We start from the raw sequence: 23,584 nt of genomic DNA on the forward strand, positions 1-23,584 counted from the left end.
GTGTGTGATGTGCCTGGCCTGGGCTAGGGATCAGCCCACCTGGTCCCCCACTCCAGCCAGGGAGCCTCCTTATTCATTGACAGGTCTTTGCACCCTCTGCCACATGATCACTGCCCCCACCACAGACTGAGGGACCCCTGCAACCAGCACCTACTGATGCAGAGAGATCGCCATACTGATGAGCCCAGCAAATCCGCTGGAGCCAAGCATTGTCTCACATTCCCAAAGGCAGCCATGGGGGAGGACGGTGAAGGCGGACAGAGTCTGTCCTAGGCGAGACTGGATACAGGGCAGAGCCCTTCTCTCCAGGCTCCTCTGAACAACTTAATTTTAGCTCCTGTTTTAATAGGGTCTCTTTGAAAGTTCCTGTTAGTCTCGAATGCCTCATTCTCTTCAATGTATAAAACACATTTCATGCTTTTCTCTAGGGATGTGATGAAAGGAAAATGAAATAACGTAGGTGAATGCCCTTGCAAAGACGGGCTATTCCCAGGCAGTGTGGTGCCGTCAGCATCTCTGGAGGAGCCTCCGAACCAGCTATACTTTGCTGTGAGACTGCAGCTTCTCTGGAACATGCGGTCTGGGATCTGCTCTCCTGCCTTCCCCTTCACTTTCTTGTGTCTGTTCCTCGCGCTCTCATTCAGCACTACACATCTCCCTCTCTGCACTTCACCACCCTTGAAGAATGAACAATAAAGCATCAACACAGAAATTCACCTTGCCTCCGGCCCTGCTGTGCAGAACCAGGAATGCAATGGGTAAGCAGTAGGGTTTGGGTCAACTGTTCCAAGTTAGTGCTGGGCAGCAAAAGCATTTCTGGTGAGGCAGCTCAGTATAAGTGACAGGGACAAGATCTCTCTCTCTCTCTCTCTCTCTCTCTCTCTCTCTCTCTCTCTCTCTCGGGGTGAACCTAGGAACTCCACTCTGAGCTGCAACACAGTGTTCCATTTAAATTTTCATTCTGAAACAGAATCTTGCTAAGAACTCCCAGTCCCCCTGCCTCAGCCTCACTCTGGGAGTCGCCTACCTCTAGGATTACGGCTATGTGCCTCCATGCCTGGATGGCGAATGTGCTCTCACTGAAGTTGGCCTAACCCACCTTCCTCTGGGGCTGGGGGCTCTGCCTCTAGAATTCTTTCCTGATAATTGATCAGGCAAGAGGGGGAAAGGGAAAACATGCAGAAGAATGGAAAAGCTCTCACTGTCTCTTCCTGACCAAAACATGTTCTCCAACCCAGCTCTACATTCGCAAACAGCACTTCTCTAACAACTAGGTAAAATTTCAGGATGTAAACTCAGGTATATTTCACAGGAGACTTGGACCTTTCAGCCTCAGTGTTACACTTTAAAGTAGCCTGCTCTCTTCTGAGAAAACAAATGTAAGACCAGTGGGTAGGGGATCTGCAGAGTTAGATAATCACCTAAATAAGGGAATTTGTTGGTTGCTAAAGTTTTCTAGGTGTGCAAAAAGCGACTTAATGGGTTACTAAATTCCCATCCAGGTATGTGAACTGGATGGGCAGGTATGTACATGGCATTTACAAGAAGAAAATTGTACCACAAACACTTATTATGTAGCTGATCTCCAAAGATGCCATCTCACAGCGAATCATGCCTCCTGTCAGTCACATCCTCGCAGCATCCTCTCTGTGATGAATTGGTGCTGGTCATAAACAACCAAAAGAATAGAAAGAACACATAGGCATGGGTTTGGGGACCAGGTTACAAGGTGTACTGGAGCCTCCATCTTGGGATTCAGAGGGCTTATGCTAGGGGAGGCTAATCACCATGTGAGAAACCCCTGAGAGCATGGTTCTGTAAGGAAGGAGGCCAGGATAGCCACATGTAGAGGGTGCAAAAGAGAAAAAGAAAGCAGCACAGAGAAACACTGACAAAGGCATTCATTCCATTCATCTTAGTTGAGGTGCTAGACATGGAGGGAAAGAAGCCATCTTGGACATCCAGCCATGTCAAGCCTTCATAGGATTCTACCGTTAGCAGCCTATGAGATTCCAACTCAGCACGTTAACCTACACAAGTATGAGAAAGAAGGATAAAGTGTTGATTTTGGGCCCATAAGTTTTGGGAAAATGGTTTTGTAGCCACTGATGGGCAAAATACAGTCAAGATCCACATTGTCTAAAACCAGCCCCATTTGTCCTCCACCCTCTGTGACCTGATTAAGCACAACTACCTTATTGAATGAAGACAGCATTCATCACCCTTAGGTGACACAGGAGTTAGTGTCCCCTTCTGTAGTTACCATAGCTTCCTCTTGGCGAATGGTGTCTCCGCTGCATGCAGTTTAATAGGATGGTAATCCCAGGAGACCAGATTCCCATGCTGAGCCCATAGGAGCTAGATAATGTCCCACCCCAACAATAAGGACTTGTGTGTTTGATCCAGTATTATATTAATCATATTCCCTGTCCCAGAGCTTGAATCTTCTGTAGGGGACTCAAGGACAGCAGAAATGATTAAAAGTCACCTGCCACAGCAGATAAGCTCCTGAATCTGGTGATGCCTCTGCTTATGCACTTCTGGAATGGCTTAGACCCTGTTCTCTCCTGAACCTGATCTTTCTATCTTTTCAGGGAATTAGAAAAGTCCTCTCACATCCTCCCATAAAATCATCAGTTTGCTTATCTGGAGAAGGTTTCTGCTGATTTCCTCCAAAGACAGAACCTGCTATTCCCTTTGAACACACCAGGAATTTGGACATCAACTTAGTTCTCTCTCTCTCTCTCTCGCTCTCTCTCTCTCTCACAGTGGGTCTCTCCCACACCTAAGGAAACACAAAGCTACTTTTCTTCTATTTCTTAAAATTAGCTCTCAAATTTCTTTTCCATCTTTGTCATTGCTGCCTTAAGCCTGAACTGCTTCATTTCTTGGCTACCACTGCTCAAATTCACATATTCCTCCTCTAAGTGTCCCCACCAACTCAATCACAGTGTCCTTTGAAATTCAAAGCCTTCCATACACACACACACACACACACACACACACACACACACACACAACACACCTGCGGGGGATCCTCATTCCCATTAATATCAGCTCCAACCTTTTCACCCCCACGAACTTTATAGGCCTCTCCCTCCTCACTCTCTCACCCTGAGATATCACATAGTCAAATTCACTGCAGTTCCCTAAATAAGACAAGCCCTCCTTCTGGCTTGGGGCATTTGTGAGTGCTATTTATTTTGCTTGGAATATGCCTTCACTCTCACCTATCTGGGAAGTAATTTCTGGTGAAGAGCAACCGCCATCTTCAAGAAGCACTACCTGGCCCCTTCACACTGAGTCAGGGTGCCCTAACCAGTGCTATCACTTAGTGCAAAGCACTGATCAATTGCTTCAGGTTCACGACCCTGCACTACAGCTTGGTTTCCCTGCCTCCTGACTTCAGGGCATATCAGCATCTTCAGGGAGTCATAAGGTCTTATCTTTAATCTCCATCCTGCAATATGCCTGGCACACAATAGTTGCTCCAAAAGCATTTAATGAAATATGAACACAAAAGATTGTAGAAGCTCATATATATTTGTTGAATGAAGGAAAACGTACAGGAAAGAACACACTGCATTGCCATGATGGATAGGATTTACATAAATAGGAAAGTCAAAACACAGGACCTTTGAAACACTGTCTTAAAAGTCTTTAAATGTTCTAGCCCCACACCATACCCCCATTTTCATCTCCTACTGCTCCCTGTTCACTTTCCCAGCCACCCGCGGCATCCTTGCTTACCCGGGACATGCCACGTAAGCTTCTGTTGCAAGCCCTCTGCACCGCTTTTCCTCTTTCTGGAATTCGTCCCAACCAAAGAGCTGCATGCTTGGCTCCCTCTCCATGCCCAGGATTTTATTCTAAAATTATACCTTCAGCGAGGCCTTCCCAGACCATCAGTCCTTACTCCCAACCTCTCTATCCCTTCAGTCTACTACAGAATTTCAAACAGAAAGTGTCATTGTATCTCAAATTTATATTCCTGTCCTCTCCCTCACTACACTGCAGGTCTATAATGAGGAACTTTCTTTTCTGCACTGTTCTGTACCTGAAATCGAGAAGAATGTTAGCGGAGCATTTGCCTGATGCATCTGTGCCAGATGATTATTAAACGAGGTCCGTGACTCTTTACATTTTATTTCTGGGGAAGGTGTGAGCAAGAGACAGGGCACTTTGCAGCATGACACCTGACATTCAGGAGCAGGAGGACACTACTGCATCTGGCATCACGGACCTAGTCCCCCACACCAACTGAAAACCATTTCCTGAGCTCCCCCAAACCGCCTGCCTCACAGTAACTGCTGGCACTTTGCCCTCTCAACACTCTGCCTTTATTGGTTACTTCCCAGGCTACCTGATCCTCAGCTGACCTTGGCTGATCACACTTGAATAGAGGTTGTGCCCACCGTGTGCTCTACCTCATCCCAGCACCTATAGGGTTCTGCCCCTCAGCAAAACATCCTGGCCAAGATGCCCTGTTTAAGAACCTAGCAAAAGCCCACACCACTCTCCCAACTATCTCCTCACCACGGGATCGTGAGATTAGAACTTACTCTGCATTCCTGACAGCTCTTGGTTAATATCCGCTGGCCTTCTGCAAGAACTTTCCCGCCATAGATGCATTTTGCTGTAATAAAACAGAAAAATAGATCAGCTAGTCATGTGATGTAACCACATCATCTCTGAGATACCATCCAGCTCCAATAGACTCCACCAAGGCAGATTCTCAGCCTCTGAGCAGTGCAGACGTCTTTGTCTGAAGAACAGCATGAGAATATTGTAGGGCCCCCTCCTGGACCCCTGCCATGATGAGCCTCATTACCTGCACACCAGGAGCATGCAGTCACTTCAATGTTGCAGTTGCCAGATGAATGAGAGGATGAACTGATACAGGAAGAGGTTAAAAGGCAAAAGAACTGGCTGCCATCACCTAGGGTACAGTTTGAAGGGGTCTGACTCAGACACTCCAGCTGTGGAATAAGCACCTGAGTGAAAGGGCCTCATATATCTTCCGCCTATCAGAATTCTGGCTGCAGTGGGTGAGGATGTTGTGTATTTTTCCTGTGATCATGGGAGGCAGCGGTCCTTAGCCTATCTGTCCATAAGCCCTCAGACAACAGAGAAACACAAGCTAGTCCAGTAAATTGCTACATCAGTGCCCCAGACACACCACCTGTGGAAAGGCGAGCTTGCCAGGCTAATAGAGAGGGCAGGGGTGGAAGTAAGCCTTGCAGAAAATTTCTGAGCGAAGTGTAAGTACAACTTCAATTTAGATTCCACTGTGGTTCTGTCCATGATTTAAACTGCTAACTCGATTCAAGTAAGTACAGAACATGTCAGCTTGATCTGACCCTAATGTGAGTTCACCAAATTCTGCAGCCAGTGCAAGAGGAGCAAAGAAGCCGAGGCCTGACTGCTCCCCTTCCTGCCCCAAGGAGGATCCTACTAGCTCGTGCTCTCAGAAGTGGAAGCCGAGACATTTATTCTGAGAGCTCACTTTCCACTAACCAACACCCTCAACCTTAGAACCTCTTTTTCTGTAAATGGGTTTAAAATAGATTGGTTACACTGGGTAGCTCTGCAGTTCTAACTGCATGGAATGTTCCAGTATGTAGAACTTTAGTAATCAGCTGCTCCAACCCCTTCTTTTCATCCATGGGAGGAGGAAAGTTAGAGAAGAATTTACTTAACTCTAGGCCTCTGCAGTGGATACATGGGTGAGCTACTCAAAGCCCCTCCATGACCAAAAGACACATTCTTGCCACTGTGGGACAGATCTCAGCTACCTATTCAGGGCTTGTCCTGGGCTGGAGACAGCACCTTGCCCAAGGTCAAGTTGCCTTCTGTGGGCAGCCTGTATCCTATAAGTGTTTGAAGAAAGTGTGGCAGAGTTCTGGCCTCACTGCCTTAACTTGGGACAACTCTGAAAGGCAATTTCCAGTTATGAAATGCCCTGCTGGAACAGCTGGGGAACCCGTTCTACTACTTTGAAATTCAACTTGTGTTTCTGCCCAACTGTGCTTCCTATACCACCTCCATCCTGCCCTAGAGCTGACCCTGAAAGGCCTTTCTTATGAAGCACACACAAATCTCTGCTTCAGAGTCTGTTGCCCCTCAGAGCCTGACCTGCAGCAGCCCCGCATGCCACCCAAACATATTTCACTCTCACGCTTCCCTTTCAGAGAATGGTATCAGCAATGGCCTTGACAGCCACACTTCTGGTTCTTCTAACTTCTGCCTTTATTTAGCTGAGTGTCAGTCAGTGCCCACACGCTAACTACGCTCCCTCCTTAAATTTCTCCACGTGAGTTATTTTCTCCACTTCCCAGACACTGTCCTCACTGGGCCATTGTCAGCTCTCTGTGTTAGTGTCACAGGGCCTCCTGGCTCCCCTGTGCTCCAGCCTCTGTCTTCCCCAGACCTTCCTCGTACAACAGCCAGGTGCATGTTTTCTATGTGCAAATATGAGGTCCTCTCTAAAAGGCATTTAGGGACCCGATGCCTTCCAGATAAAACCAGATTCCTTTCAGCACACAAGGCCATTCTTGTGGCTCTTCTCTCCTTCTCAAACCTCAAAGCTCACCAATTCCTGCGCTTCTGCTCACACCACCTCACCTGCCCCAGCCGCTCTGTCCCTCTCACTTCCAGCTTTGTGTATAATTTTCTGCAAGAATGAGCAGCCCTGTTTACTGCAGTGCCAGCCTCCCGCCTCTTCACCTGCCAGCCCCGGGGAAGCCCTCACTTCCCCAGGAAGCTGCTCCTGCTCCTGACCAGGGCTTAGCTGCCCTCCCTGCACCCAGGCTCTACTCACTTGGGGACCCCTAGCGGACTGCGCCTCGTAGCACATCTTAATTGCATGTGTAATCACACAACTCCCTGAGCTCTGTAAATCCCCTGAGGGAAGGGGCTTTTCCCAATATCACCTCTAGTCCCCTAGCACAGGGCATCTATGGGTTCATCCTTAGTAATAACAATTTTAGAATTCATGGACTCCATTCAGGAGCAAAAGTCAGTTAAATTTCTTGGTTCATGCATAAAAAGTTATTTCAGCTCTTCAATGCAACTTCAAACATTAAAAGCAAATTCGAAATATTTCAGTGCGGGGAGGGGACCGACAAAGGAAAACCAGTATGATTCTCAAAATGGGCCTTTTCCTCTCTTTGTTAAAAAAAATTATATATATATATATACTTCCCTGGTCACTTTCTACATCTTAATTTTCTAGATAAGTCTGTAGACCAAGGCTCACTGGTCTTAATGATGATCTGGACTTCCCAACTTCACCTGCTTAGAGAGACCACATTTCCAGGGCCTGGAGTTCCTGTCTGAAAATTCCCACATTCCCCACACAGCCGCTGCCAGCCTGGCAAGGTGGCCTGCACCAGAGCCACAGCCCTGCCAAGTGCTCTGCTGTTATGTCTGCCATCTGCTTCCTGGCTCAGGCCAGAAAGTGCAGGAGCAGATTTTTCCTTGCCCCCTGCCACTCCCGCAATGGCATTAGCACACTTGTAACCCGGTTTGAAAGTGTCTGCCTGACTTCTTTCTTCCTTTTTGACAGACTCACCCCGGAACTCCTTTGTGGAAGTAAGGATGCTTTGCTGTTCTCGGCCCCACCTCACTCAGGGACACATCCACCCCCCAAATCCACTGGTCTGGTATAAGAATTACAGGTCCACTGAGCTTTACAGCCTCACATAGCAGGGTGTCTGGAGCCTGGCAAATTTCTACATTCCTGTCATTTCCGTGCTTTGCAATGACACAGAATGCACACATGATTAGGACACTAGGTGTCCATACAACTATCTAAGACAACTTCTGGGCTCACCCCCAGAGGTTACAAGAATCCCCTTTGTTCTCTCTGTCCTATTCCGATTTCTTTGACAGCCCTTCTCTACCTTGCCACTCCCTTCCCTATGCCTAATACCGGTCCTTATTACCCAGCCTCTTAATTTTACAGCTGAAAAGCTTATATTTGATGTCTGAGGAAATTCAAGCATAAAATGGGTCAGGCTCTGGTACCCTTGGCTGGGGCACCTGGGACTTCATTTCCACAGCTTTCGGGCAGGCAGAAATGTAAATGGATACCTGAAGCCCTTCATACCACACCTGGGACATGCAAACTGGAATATTTCACAGTGGCCAACCATGAAATTAAACCTGCCACCAACACACACTTCTCCAGGATGTCAGAACTAAATGTGCCCAGGGTTTAGAGAGTCATGCAGTTGTGTTTTCCTGCATCCCCCATCACCTGGCCCTCCCAATTTGACCTTGATTTCTCTCTCAAGTGCAAGGATTGAATGATTTTGCCATTTGGGTGCACACTGAAAACAGGACTGAGGGGCACAGCCTGACACGCCTGTCAGGTGTGGCTGGGTCTTTATTTAGATACCTGCACACACTCCAGGCATTCCTCAGCCCTCAGCAGAATAGACCATCAAACTTAGCCCCCTGCTTCACACTTTAAAGGAGAGTGGCAGATCAGAAGAGCTGAGCACCCAGGGATTCTTCCTCTCTCAGCCAGCTAATTCATAGCTCAGGCTTCAAACACCACCCCTCTGAGCAAGACACTCACATCAAACTGATTGTCCCTCCAGAACCTCCAGTGCAAATGTGCCACATAAAATGTACCAGTCCCCAACCTACTTCCTCCCCTGCCTTGTTTCTGTTAATCACACCATGAATCTCCCACAGGATCTTGTTAAAAACCTGGCAACCTTTGCCTCACAGATGCTTATGCAAAACAGTGCTACTGTGTGCCAGGTCCTCAGCTGTCACTCACATTCCTCTCTTCCTTTGCACGTCCCAGGCTGCCTGCCTTCCAGCCTCTTCACCTCTGCCTGCAATGTACCCAAATTCAACACCCCCCTCCAAGTTCCCAGCTCTCTTGATGTGGTGGTCTTTCTGAAAGCACTTTATTTTAGGAGATCAAAGCCCCGCTATAAAACCTTGCTCTTAAGTACCAAATCCAATTCTGCACTATTTCCATGATTTTGCATGTGTGATTCCCTCCCTCCTCCGGCAGGTGTGTTTTACCTTGTTTGTCTAGCAGATTCCCACTTACTTTCTGATACTTTCCTGAGCTGTGATCCATGACGTTTTCCCCCACCCTCCTCATAGGCAAGTTTCTGATGAAGTTACCTGCTCTCTCCTCTGTCATTTTTGAAGATGGCAGAGATAATGCAGGTAGTGAATTGAACACATAGGTTAAGAGCATCAGCTAGGTGGCAGCTGGATTGTCTAGGTTGCCAGTGCTGAGAGCCTGGGCTCTTCTCTCTCTCACCTATACAACGGCACTAATAGTGAGGACTACCACTCTGGCTTATTGAGAGAATTACGTGAATGATATATAGAAAATGACTTAATTCAGTCTTGACATAGAATGGAAGACGCCACATCAGCATTGTTTCATCCAGAGTTGAGGGCAGTGTTTGAGACAAGTGATGCCAGCAAGGATTAATGAGTGTCATCAATAGGATTCAGTCTTCATCATTTGTGTCCAACCCACACTGGCAGCTTAATTTCTGCTTCACTCCCATAAACACCATCAGGCAAACAGTCTCCCTTTCACTGCACTACTGTTTTTCCTTCACAAATATGCTGTTGCATAGCTGAAAGATTCCTTCTTCCTCCTCCCTCTCATCTCTAGCAGATCTGAAATACAGACTCCAAATCAATACAGCTTTCAGTGGACTGCTGCCTGCAGACTCTGATTCAGCAGGTCTAAGGAGGGTTCCAAAAACTCACAATTTAAGAAGCTCACCAAGAGGTGTTTAATGTGAGACGTTCTCAATATGCCTTGGGGAGAGCAGATATCAACAAATAGATAGGAGTGGAACAGGACAGTCACTTCCTAGACCACCCTGGATGCTTAGATAAAGTTCTTTTTTGTTTCCAAACAGAAGCCTCATCTGCAAGTGCTCCAGCTCCTGAGACTGTTCCAAACAGACGAAAACGGAGGAAGGCAGCAGACAAAGCAATCCGCTTTCACAGATTGGCTCCTGTTGTCTGAGTCACATCAGCACCTTTCATTGTGGTCCCTAGAATACGGCCTCACCCAAACCAAACTCAGGAAACTCACAGAAAAGAAAAATGTTGTTCACATATCAGACATTTCCTTAAGACAGTTCTCCAGGGAAATGTTAAAACTCAAAGCAAATGTTATGGTTTAGATGTAGGCGTCCCCCCAGACTCTCATGAGTTCAGACATGGGGCTTTGGAAAGCAATTGATGACAGCTCTACTAATCACCGGACAGATCCATGAATGAGCAAAGTGTGCTGTGAGGAGTTGGGCCTGGGTGTGGGGGCGGAGAGACATGCTCATGGGGCATGCCTCTGAGGAGTCTGGTATGCCCCATGGAGGAGTCTCCCTCCCTCTACATCTTTTCCTGGCCACCATAGCTTCATAACCTTTTCCTCCACCAAGCTCCTCTGCCATCTTGTTCTGTATGGGAACCAGCCTACCATGGACCAAAACCATCAGACAAATGAAACCTCTCTTCCTTTAAGTCATGGGTGTCAGGGATTGTGTCTCAGTGACAGAAAGGTGACAGTGACAGCAAGGAGTTGAACCAAAGGAAGATATGGTACACAATAAACAGTGGCTTTAACCACATCCATAGTAACATTAAATGCAAATGGGTGAAATGACCCAAAGGAAACAAAACAATCCAGATTGTCAAAGCAGATTTAAAAATAGAATCCAACCACCAGCCCATTCATGTAAGATGCACCTTATGTGTTCCTTTGTGTTGGTTTTCTTTTTTATGTATTCTATTATTTAAATGCCTAAAATAATACGTATTTATGGCACACACCGTGGTGTTCTGAAATGTGTACACACTGTGCCATGTCAAAATCCAGTTAATCAATATACATGGTGCATGACACACTCCACATCTTTGAAAGGAAGACAATGTTCCCTATCATTTTTCTGATGCAACAATACTTTGAAACTTCTAGAAATTCTGCTACCAACCCTCATGCTTCTCTCTTCTCAACTCCACTGGAATCAAACCACCACAGGCATCTTCTATGCAACCAGAAAGACTTGCCTTGGCTCTGATTTCTCCAAAGAACACCCTGCCCTCATCCTCTGCTTCCTTCTGACACCGCCCTTCCCCCCTGTCTAACATTCCTGCAGCTCTGGGCACGCTGAGTCACATCTCAAAATCAAAGGCAGCTCCTTGGGAGCAGCGCAAACTCTTCAACACTATTCCAGGCAGGCATCCTCAGTAACTGCCTGATGAATATTTCTATTAAAAACCAGGAAGAAATGAAAGCCTTTCATTCAGAGGTTCTCAACCTTTTAACTACCCAAGCACCTTCTATGGTTTCTTTCTAATTTTTTCCTGAGTAGTAGTATTAATTATTTGCAATCTCAATTCAATTCTGAGCATGTCAAACTATCAATCAGACCTCTGATAAAATTAATGTGACCTAACTACTCTGATTTGAATTCCATACAAAGGAAAAAACTACACCAATAGTTTACTTAGCATGTGTATCAACATCTTATAAAACTTGATAAGAATTTAAAATATTTTTTTTAAATCTAAGGCTCTCAAAGGAATTAGAATAAATAAAAATGACTAATTCACAGATACCTAGAGAGAATACAGTTTAATAATATATACCAAAGACCTTAAAATGTCATTTTTTGGCTTAATAATTCTATTCTGGATAATTCTACTTTAAAGAAATATAAAACACTGATGTATACAAACTTGTAATTCTACATAAAACTATCAAAAATAATTTATAATGGTAAAAAGATACCCAGCAACTGGAGAATAATTAAATAACCACAATGGGAAACAATGGTTAAATGAAAACAAGTTTTTAAAAACAAAGACAAAGTGGCAATGGTAAGTCAACAAAGTAGGACATGAAATTGTCTACATGACATGACTTCAAAAATGAAATCCAGTAAAATTTCAAACATGATTGTTAACAAGTGACACTATTTTGTGAATTTCCCATTTGAATCTGTATCTTTTTCTGTGTTTTCAAATGTTACACAATGAGCATGTGTTTTTACCATTTAAAAAAAAGAAGAAAAAAACCAAGTCTAAAATACAAAACATTTAAAGGACTCATTTCTCCTGTGTTCAAACAACATGTAATTATTCACAGATCTGTACAGGGAACACAAAATGATGGACTAAAATAGTTTCATATTTTTAACAAATGCCTTAAAGTTTTCCGCCTCTTTCACTGCTCACTGCTATAAACAGTATCAAGTTTGTAAGAAAAAAATATTTGGTGCCTACTAACAACTGTTTTTCCATCAGAGGAAAAACTATAAATCAACAGCTGGACCCTTCAGCTTACTCAGTTGTCAGGCATGACTCTAAAAAGCCTTGGAAGAAAAGTAAGTTTCTCCCTTTACAACAACTTCAAAAACACCTTCCAGAGCACTGGCTGTACCAACCACAGAAAGGAACATTCCGAACCTCCTTTCATAAGAGTTCCACAGGTATTTTGAGCTGGTCTCACCAGGCCAGCTATCTCTCCTTCCTTCCTCTGTCATAGCAGGTAACATGCTGTTTTCCCCTTCTCCCACCAATAACCAAATTTTGATGCTTTGAATGCCTGCTGGCATTGGTGCGACTCTTTTGGCAAATAAGTGATCTCATAAATTATCTACTGGGTATCATATTTCTAGCCCAATTCTCATTTTCTGTGGCTCGGTACAAAGAATATAAGCTTTGCAGCAGATAAAGCTACTTTGGTATCTCACAGCTCCTGCTCAGGCTCTTACCTTGGTAAATTAACATCCTTAGCCCCAAGCTTCCTGTATAGTAGGATAATAACAACACCCCCCTCAAGGACTGTTGTGAAAATGTAATCAACTGATAGAATGAAAGCACCCAGCACTGTGCAGGGCACATAGCAAAGGTGCCAAATCGAGCTTGCTTCCCTGCCACAGCATGCCTCTGTGTCACATCACTGCTTCATCTGAAACAGTGCCGTCTGCAACCCAGAGGACAGTATGCGTACAGGCCAGCACTGCCGAAAAGTGCTTCAGTACTGATCCGAACTTCATCCCAAAACATCCAACTAAGACCCTCCTCACCAAGAGCATCTAGCCAGAACCTCCAAATACAAAACGGAACTTGGCCCTTCACTTGATCATTCAGAATTAGAAGGTGAAGCACAGGGAACACTGGAGTTGTTTAGCGATTACACCCACCCCATTGAGTGACCCTGCATGGGTGACTGGATCCCTGTGAACACAAGCCATCTCCACACAGAGAGAACAGCAATGAAGGGTCATGCAAGGAGCCTCTGAAGAAAATATAAAGCCATCTAAAATATCTGCCACATGGCAAGCGATTAAAATATCACAGTGCTTTCCATCATACACTTGATATTACATCAACAGCAAGCACTTTGTTCCAAGGTCAGTGGATTGGGACCTGAAAAGCAGAAAAATATCTGAAAGCACTAAGCTTCCCACACTGAACCCCGGCTAGGACTTACGTCGGCAGACCTTACAGCACTGGCCTGCGATGTGCACAGGGAGGGCGTCGGGGGAGCAGTTGAGAGGGGGACAGGACATCCGCCGGCACTCCACAACACCGCTCTGAGGAAGGAAGGACAAACGGCATCTCAGAGGCAGGCTTTAAACACTCCTGCTGCAGAGAGAGCTCCAACCTCACCCCCAAACCTCACCAGGGAAAGAGACGAGTGTGAGGAGCACCCACTCCACTCCAGGACCACAAATAAAGCATCTCTCTAACCCTAAAGAACCCGTGTCACCTCAATTACTTTTCTGATGTACATCACTGACTTCATCTCACCTGCCAATGTGGATCAAGCAGGTTAGGCAGAAAACAAAAAGCCTATTTTTACACCAACATAAATAACACCTTTTGCAGACCCTGTCGATCATTTCTGAGGCTCTAACTATTCATTTTGTATTTTCCTGGACAAACAATAGCAGTCTTCAGATATTTATCAAGTAATTCTAACTGGACAAAGCTTGCATGCTAATTTTAGAGGGAGCTCTCGTAACTGTCTGAAATAGGTGGAGTACACAAATGATGGACACCAGGGAGGGAGGAAAACATCCTGCAGTTCTCTGAAACAAATGACAGATACCGTGCAAAACACAACAAAAACCCACCGAGACTAATTAAATCCTGTTTAAAAATGCATTCTAGCTGAGAAAAGTTTTGATGAAGCTAACAGTGAAGATGCATGAAAACCAAAAGAGTCTCTTCCCCCTCTATACCTCAATTTCTAAATTCCAAAAAGGAAGCTTCTTACTAATATTATAAGATCAAATCAGAGTGTAGCGAGAAAAACCAGATTTACCTCCCAAGAATTCTAATAACAAATGACAAATTTTCAGCATTCATAATTGCTTGAATTGCTAAGGAATGGTACATAGAAAGGAACTGACATTGTATTTTAAAGAACTTAATTATGCTATAATTAGAATGTCTGTCCCCTTAAAACTGGTTTTATCTTACTCATTTCCAAAGGTACTTACTTTGCATGTGCAGTTCCTACAGTGATCACCATCAACCCAAGAGTCTTGGTCCCGATAGAGCAATCCACTCACTTGACAGGTCTTCTCACAGTGACAGTTTTCCAACTGACTAAGTCTTGTCTCTGCATGATTCAGCTGCAGAAGGAGAGTTACAGACTGTCATCTGTGTAATTCAGTCATCCTAACAAAGCAGTAACAAGGAAAAAACTATCCAAACAGGAAGAGGATGAGAGTAAAATTTTTGAAGTAGTTCCACAGATTCTTAGCAAGATCTATTTTTGGTTTTTCATTTTTCCCTTAAACACAAAGTTGAACGTCTGTAAACTGAAGACACATTGACTTCCGTGGTCTAATAAACACCGAATGAGACATGGAAGTGTATCTCAGGAACCTCGTAAACATTCAGAAAGGTGTGTGCGTGCTTTCAGTTCATGCCTATACGGAAACCCACTAATGAAAGCCGTATTACAGTATTCACTGGAGATCTAAATGGATCTCAAATGCACTTGCATTTCTCCCCTACCATCATCTCCCTGTAACACACTAACCACAGTACAATGGTTTACACACTTAGGATATCGCTGCTTTCTCTCCAATGTAAAATTCTAGGGAACAGGGGCCAGAGGATCAAAATCATAGAGGGGTCTAGTTTTTACCTGGGTCATTTGCCCCAAATAGAATGACCCAGGGATTCACCAAGATGTTCAGGGAAGGTCAGATGATGTGAGCAAACCCCTAGGTGAGAACTGAATTTTGCAAAATAATCTTTTGCTTTTTTCTAGGCCACTCAATCATTACCACTAAGGTCAGAGCCTTAGACTCTCCAATTTCAAAGACATTATAAAGCTTGGGTACCCTCAAAAGAAACTCATCACGGAGCTGATTCACTTCCACAAATCCAGGGGCGGTACTCTTACTACCCCCTAAGAAAACCCATTTCTTGTGGTTGTTGTTTTGTTGCTGTTGGCTCTGGATGTTTGGAACAACTCTGGTTTAAGATGTGAAATCTCTGCCTTTTTACTGCTAATGTTAATTTGGCCATGTAACCCATACGGAGCAAGTCTAATCTTCCAACATGTGAGGTTCTTCTAGCATTGTGCTGGTGCTTGACCACATTCAGCACCACCGGATTTCTTTAGCAGCTCCTTACAATATGGTTCCAATTTGTCCTGATTGCTTTCATCCAGCCTGCGTCAGTCTGTGTTCACAAACACAGCACAGGACTCAGATGGGCCTCAGTAGAGAGCTTCCCCACCAGCACAAAGCCCTGGGCTCAATCCACAGCACCACAAAAAAGGAACATACAATGCCAAAGGAGTCTCAATATAGACAGTTTTTTGGCCTGAGATACCTGTTGCCACAGACATGCTATAGTGTAATTCAGCCCAAGAGCAATATCACTGTTCTCTCTTTCCTCTTACATCAGGCTGCCATGATTGGAAAACAAATTCCATTTCCACCATTTCATCTTCTGCTTTCTCTTTTCTTTCTCAATCACAGCATAAGCATCCATGTCTTGAGACTTTCTCCCATATAGGAATTTGATTCAGTCTCTGAGCCCTCCGAAATTATCTTGAGCCATTATGTTAGATTGCAACGGTTGAGCCTCAGAACAGTGACACACGCTAACCTTTCTGGGTGAGACACAGTCTCATGCTAACCGTGCCCCTCTCAGGACTCATGACAGTGCTCTGCTCCACACGTCATTCTAACTTTCAGACTGATCACTCATCTCCTCCTCTTCCCCCAAGCTTTTGGAGTATTTCAGGGAAACCAGGCCAATTCCTGCCTTTCGTGGGTGGTATTAAAGGCAGGGAAAATAACATACACAACAAAGCACACGCATCATGATCAGACCCTGAAGAGTGAAGGGTTGACTACTTAAACATCAGCAGCTTCCCATGGCTCCTTTTATTTAATACATAGGATCTTCCCAAAACTCATGTTTCATTTAAAACTCCAGCCTCATTATAGAGTTCCTAGAATCTGTGATAATTAAGATCTTTGGGAATTCTTTAGGAAACACAGATAAAATACATTACCAAGACTTTGGCAAGGTCAGAGATAATAAAAAGGAAACAGCAACTCATTCCTTATTATCGTTTTTTCACTGCTAGAAGCCTGAGTACTTCCTGGTAAGGTTACTACCTGATTGAGGATGGAACAAAAAGAGGCTGAACTAGATCTCCACACATCCTAAAGAATAGTTCAGGATAGGCATCTGTTTGGGAGAGAAGAATCTCTACCTTAACCTGAAAACCTGAAACAACTCTGGTACCCGTATCATCCCCAGAAGCAAACATGATGAAGACTAAATGACTCAAAAGGCAATTCTTCATCTATCCTGAAAACCTAGGCTCTTGCCTAAGGTGAATATTAGCAATTTTCAATAGTGGTCCATCAAAGTTGGGCTATGATCATCTACAAACTCAATTCCTGGGTAAAACCTTAGTTTTAACATAACGGATTTTTTATATTTTACATGTATTTAGCCTTTTTTACAACACTTAAAAGCCCTAATCTCTATAATAATGACTGTGTCAGACAGTTACAAAGGCAAAAGGATATTAAGGCAAAAAGCTAATTTCTCAAAGGCATTTAATATGCAAACTTGCCTTCCTTTCTCCCTGCTAAATCCTGTAACAACAATAATAGAGAAAAACAACTGTGACTCAAAAACTGAATTACATTTTCTGTCACTGGCATTAGTGCATTGAATTTATATTAATTCTTTTTCAAAAGCTATTTCTACACTGCCTGCCATTTTCTGAGACTGGCAGATCCAAAACAGATATGGTATGACATCTACATCTCTGCTCTGTTTATCTGTGTCCTGTGTTTATCTGGAAGCCAGGGACTGAATACTTATTCTTCACTCTCCAACTTCAAAGCTACGCAGAGGAGGCCTCTTGCACAGTAAGAGGTCAATGAATGGATTTGAGTGTATCAGTCATGCAGAAATTGTTTTTCCTACTTTGGAATATGCTTTATTTCATGCTTGCTACATAAAAAGGGAAAACACTGCTGCTACTGCTATTGTTAAACCTTTAAGTTTAATCAAATAATAATTATTGAATTATGACTAAGCCCTCCAAAATAATGAAAATCCCAAGATTAAATATGTTAGAGCTTAAAAGCCTGCTGCTCGAAGTGCTCCTCGATGTGCACACATAGATTTATAAAGATTTACACACAACAATAATTTAAAATTTTCCAGTCTCTCATGTGCTCTCTTTCTGAGTTTGAGGGCACAATGCCATTTCAACACAGCTGGGTCCAAGAGCAGGACTCGATCACCTGGCACTAGCACAGTCCTTCTGGCTGGCAGGGGGACAGCTCAGCCCACCTGAGGGAATGTCAGAGGAAACCACAGTCCTCCTGGCTGGCAGGGGGACAGCTCGGCCACCTCAGGGAATGTCAGAGTAAACCGGTGGAGCAGTAGCCCCTGGGAGTCAGAGGCTTGGGTGACACTGGGTGTCACTGCCTCACATTTCTCCTCTGATCTGTCAAAAGGGTGAGCTATCCTTCCATTTCCACCAGGATGGCAGAGTAGACAGCTGGCAGTGTGTCACCAACTAACTGAGCAAAATACCACATTCAACATACAAACAGAAACCCCCAGAAAGCATCACAGAGCCAACATAAAAGGAAGAGCAGCTCAGAGGTCAACAGAAGAGACTCCAAAAGTCAAGCAAGCACCAAAGCCCACCTCCATCCTACCCACAAGGTTTTATCTTTAAGGCTGTGCTGATGTGAGGAGCAGACTCAAAAGAGATCAGCCCAACAACTGGGTCATAAAAGAAGCTCCTACAGGAAAGTGTGGGACCCCCCAGGCTGTACCTATTTTAAAGTTAATACTCTCCCAGGTTTGGGGACTGATTCTCAGCAGTCAGATGACACAGTGTGTGGTGTGCCCAAGTGAAACTGGCAAGACCACCCCCAGTGTCACCCAACATTACAGATGTCCTGCAGCTTTCCAAGATAAACAAGCAGCTCAGAGCCAAAAGGCGAGGTGCAAGGCCTTATTCCCGGACTCTCCTTCCTGAGGAGCTGCTGCCAGCTCTGTACTCACTCCCAAAGGGAGTCACTGAAATCTAGCTCAGCTCCACAAGCCATCACACAGGCGCTGCTCTTTCCCTGTTTTATTTGCTCATCCTCTCTTCAGTCTCCAGCCTCCTGCTAGTACAGTGATCTCCTCTCTACAGTTACCCCTCTTTATGGATTCTAACTTTCTTTCTAATCATTCTTTTTTCCACCCACAAAATTGCTCAGTCACATCAGTTTTCAGAAACTAAGTACCTGAGTTCAGGTCCCAGCTCTGCTATTTACAATCCTGTAGAAAGTGGCCTTTCTGGGCCATGGTCTTCTCAAAGGAGGACAATAAACTGAACTTACAAGACTATTGTGAGAACTGATTTAAAATGCTTAGGGGTTGGAACTAACACGTGCAAAATGTTCAATAAATATGGTTCATTTAAGTGACTTTCCAGCTCCTTCCAGATCAAAGATTGACAGACTGAGGCTCATGGCCCAAGTCTGGTTTATCACGTGCGTTTGAATATCCTGTGAGCTGAGAATAGTTTTTATGTTTTTCAATGATTATGTTTTCACCAATTATAAATAATTTCATTTAAATGAAATAGTTACACACACAATATGCTCAATTTTTCTTCTTAACTAAAAAAGCCCAGTGTTTACTGGCTGGCTATTTATAGAAAAAAAATTTCTTTGGCAATTCCTGCTTGGGATCACCACAGATTACACATTATGCAGTGAAAATGGAAGTAGGGGATAGAATTACAATTCTCTTCACAGTTTGGAAGGAACAGACTCCAAGTCTGCCAAAATGCCAGGGGGAGAAAAGCGGGGTGCAAGAAGCAGATTAAACCATCATCTGCTCCCTATGCCCCACATAAATACTTTCTGCCTCCCCGGTGCCCATTTTACAATATGGTGCTCTGAGGACAGAGCTCACTGCGGCTCCTAGATATACAGCTAAAAGAGGAGCAGTTTCCCACAATGAGAAAGAAAAGGGCATCCTCAGAGCCTGCAGAGACTCTCAATCACCTGAGACTGAGTGGCACGTTTCTTCTCCAGCACTGTGCAGTGGAAGGCAGACACTTCTGTCTCACGCTCCAGACTCCCATCTTCCTCTTTGCAAACATATCCCATTTCTGCCTCCAAGACAAAAGGGGACTGGGTTTGACCAAAATTCCAGTTCTATGTGAAAACACTATCTTTAGGGGCAGAGCCCATGAATCCAACACACAGCCCTGTCTCCCAGTCACTGGGCGATCCTCCAAATATTATCTACCTGCCATGACTGAAGGTAAATGGCAGTCACAGCCCCAGGCAGAAGAGAATAAATGCATCATCTTTGCTGCTATTAAAATTCTTCCTCTGGCAAAATATAATGCCTCTTAGGCTCACCCTAATTCTCTCTTCACCCTAGGACAAACCCATATCCATAACTAATTGGTACCCTAACAGCATCATCTACATTTTCTATTTTTTCAATGCCTTTCTCCACTTAAGGCTCAGGGTTTTCATCGTGAATGTACACCACGTGAACAGACACTAAGGCTTCTAAATGCTTAAATTTTGGTCTGCCATTCCGTGCAGCCACTTTGGGGGCAGAAGTCAGGCCTTGCTCATCAGTGCAGCTCGAAGCCTCACACAGTGACTGGCAGGTAGAAGTTTCTCCCAAGATGTTTGCTTCGTAAGTGACGGAGAGGAATAAAAGATGCAGAATCTTAAAGCTGAAAATGTCAGAAGGCAAATGTTGGTCTCTCCTTGTTCAACTTAGAATCAGTCTTAAGCCTAGGTGAGGTCTTCCTAGGACTAGGTGAGGTCTTCCTAGGACAGTGATCTGATTCTAACAGCCAGTTTGCCTCCTCCTGGGTTTTGGCAATAACTCTTACATCTAAAATGCATTGACTTTAATAAGCAGCAGTGGCTCTAACCATATATCATCTTACAGTTTTTCTAGTTTAGTAGCCATTGGCCAAATTCTTTTTCCACTCCTAGGGAATCTACACTAATACAAATTGCCTTTTACTTCCAAATATTTTTCAAGAACAACATTTAGACGCAGCCTAATAGCATCAAAGGCCTGAATGCTTACTAGAGGAAATCCCACTTCAGAGGAAAATACAACATTCTTGTTGTAACATATTGCAGGTGCCAAGGCTAAAAAAGTTTCCATTATGACATATCACTGTAAGTACTTGATATGACAACGAAAGAAATGAACATCACAAGTGAAATTCAGATACCTACTTTTGCAGTCATCTTGGCCAAAAGCTCTTGTAAATCCATGATTCCTTGCACCAGGCTTAAGAAATCACTGCAGGTAGGGCAAGCTCAATAAAGAAAATATAAAACATATATTGATCTTGTGCTAATGTAAGAAAAAGTTTTTTAAAACATCTTAACCATTTTTGGTGGTAGGAGGGTTTTTGTTCTTTTAGGTAAAATCTGGGTGAAGTCAGAGAGGATTTTGGGCCTGGATCTTTTTCTTTTTTCATAAGAAAAAGAAAGAAACAGGAAAGGGGGGCTGTTGACTAAAAAGGCCACATGACATTTCAAAATGAAAACCTCATTTTGACAGACAGGTGACAGGAAAAAAAATATAAAGTAATATAAGAGAGAAAAAGTGAGCTCATATCCAGGTCCAGAAGTTTAAAGAACAGTGTGGTGTAATAGTAATTATTTAAAACACGCACATATACATAGCATTGAACATATCTGTCTTATACCACAGAACCTGTTAACACAACCCTTTTCTTACATCCAAATGTTAATGCTGTATGGAAGAAAACCTTCTTAAAACCACACAGACACGGGGCTAGGTATTTGGCTCAGTGCATAAGCACCTGCCTTGCAAGCAGGCAGTCATGAGTTCGATCCCTGGAAGAATATGATACACATAACGGATTTTCTTCCAGGACCCTCACAGTCCCAGAAGCCAGCATTGGCTTCTACCTGAGCCCTCCTGAGGTTGTTTCCCTGATCCCCTGAGCAAGCTTTGCATCATTTAAAACCCACAAGTGCTTCAGGCACTACTTACTGCGATTGAGGTTTGGACACTGTGTTATGTACCCATTTGGCATGAAGATGATCTTTCCGTCCTGGATGACGCCCTTAATGGAGAAGAGACAAGTGGTAATCACGAGCCCAGTCACAGCTCGATAGGCCCTGTGCAGCCCCCAGCCCTGGAGGTCGGACTATTGTTCGGCAAAACTGATTCACTCACAAGGGGAGCTCACCTCTCCCACGCTGAGCCACCCCAAGTCATTCTCCTCTAGACACTCTGAGCCATCAGGGCTGCATGGTGAGAAAGTCATCATCACCTGGCACTGTTTAATTCCAAAGAGGTCACAGCGCCCAGATCTGTCAATGAGAGAGTCTTCAACTAAAATTAAACAGACACTGGTGCAGTTAACATTCTCTTCACCACCTTAATCATGCCGGTATATGAAATATTGCTGAATTACAGGACTTCTGCTTTAAAGTGGGAAGACAGACATAACAGACTGAATGTTCCCATTGATTCATTTAGTCAAGAAACAAAAGCTAGACCTCGGAACAATTCCCTAATGATCTCCTTCCTCAACTGGGTCTTTGGAGCTGAGTCTTTAGACTTGCTCAAGCTCTGTAAGAAAAAAAAGGTATTCTCATAATGTTAGAATTCATCCATAAGGGAAGGGTTCCCTCACTTTAAGAAAGTCACTGGGAGCAGCTTCTTTCAGTGAAAACACTGACTTTGGATCTGGATGTTTCATATTAAATTTAAGATTCTGTTTTTAGGTTTGCTTGGTTTTTTTTTTCCTGATATGATAGAAGAGATATCACAGAACAGATGTAAGATGCAAAAGCTGCCTCAGAATACTGAGCTTAATCTGTAAATAAAATATAGACTTCAGACAGTGCTGCAAGGCTTTCAGAGGGCGAACGGTACACCATTTACATGCTTCTATTGCAAATCACGGAAGGCAATCAGCAAACGCTGTTTTCTGCTTAGTATTTCAAGCTACAAATATTAATAGAGATAGCAAGATCAAAGTACCACTTCGCAGAAATACACACATGCCTGAACCTCCTCCTCTGTGGGGATGATGTTTGTGGCCACAAGAGAAGGCAGCCTCCCCAGGAGAAAGAAGGTTCTGTCACTGCTCCTCAGAGTTCATTCATCACCATGCACAGAGGAGGGCCAGGGAGCAGTTAATGCAGTGCACGCCAAGGAAATCAGCCTCTCTCTGGGACTGGGCCACTCGATTTTCCATGCAAACTCATGCCTGTCTTTATCCCAGCCATTTGGAGGCTGAGGCAGGCAGATCACAGTTTCAAGGTGATCCTGGACAAATTAAAAGGAAAATGCTCAAAATACAACTTAGTTTAGAATAGAAGCCCTAGGTTCAAGCACCAGTACCAGGAAAAGAAAAAAAAAAAAAAAAAGAAAGAAAAGAAAAGAATGAGGAGGCTAAAACACCTTTCAGACATATTCTACATTAGAAAAAGTAAAATGATCAAGAGCAAGGGGGCCTGGGTTCACATTCTGGATCAGCCTCTAACCTCCTGAATGGTCACAGGCAATAAGCAAACCACCTTCTCTGAACCTCAGTTACTTCCTCATGAAAATCAGTGTGGGATAAAAAAAGGTTAATGATCATTCTAGCACTCAAGTTCTAGGTCAGTTAAACAGGCATCTAAGCTCATTTTAAAACTCTATACTTATACTACAAAGTGTGTATATATATTTATGTATGTGTGTGTATACATATGTATATATATATATTTCAGACAAAGCTATAAATTTCCATCAAACAATGACCCATCACAGAGAATTAAATATTACCTTAGAAATACATCTGTCTAATCAAGATGATTATGAATTTATTTAGAGTAACCAACCAGACTGATTTGCTTAGGACTTAGGAATTTCCAGAGACATGGGCAGTTTCAGCACTAAAAGCAAGATGTTCCCAGGCAAACCAGGACAGCCACCAACCTCAGTGATAATGAGTTGGAAAAATCCATATATGTGCCGGGAAAAGATGACACCCCTCTATCTT

General features: G+C 43.9%; 1 protein-coding gene across 1 annotated transcript in view; it reads right to left on the reverse strand.

Annotated features, from left to right (window-relative positions):
• Nucleotides 1–21,649, reverse strand: part of LOC100729132 (protein kinase C-binding protein NELL1) — a 647,616-nt gene extending 625,967 nt beyond the window's left edge. Inside the window, exons 1-5 of the mRNA XM_063256783.1 lie at nt 21,580–21,649; nt 20,790–20,872; nt 14,511–14,645; nt 13,496–13,598; nt 4,563–4,636 (exon numbers count right to left, since the gene is read on the reverse strand). Coding sequence (XP_063112853.1) covers nt 4,563–4,636; nt 13,496–13,598; nt 14,511–14,645; nt 20,790–20,872; nt 21,580–21,622 — 438 coding nt within the window. The 5' untranslated portion in view covers nt 21,623–21,649. The remainder of the gene's footprint in view (nt 1–4,562; nt 4,637–13,495; nt 13,599–14,510; nt 14,646–20,789; nt 20,873–21,579) is intronic.
• Between the last annotated feature and the right edge of the window lie 1,935 nt (nt 21,650–23,584).

Source organism: Cavia porcellus, unplaced genomic scaffold (genome assembly GCF_034190915.1).
Source record: "Cavia porcellus strain 051 isolate PalLab524CR breed Dunkin Hartley unplaced genomic scaffold, mCavPor4.1 scaffold_9, whole genome shotgun sequence".
In the NCBI taxonomy this organism is placed as follows: domain Eukaryota; kingdom Metazoa; phylum Chordata; class Mammalia; order Rodentia; family Caviidae; genus Cavia; species Cavia porcellus.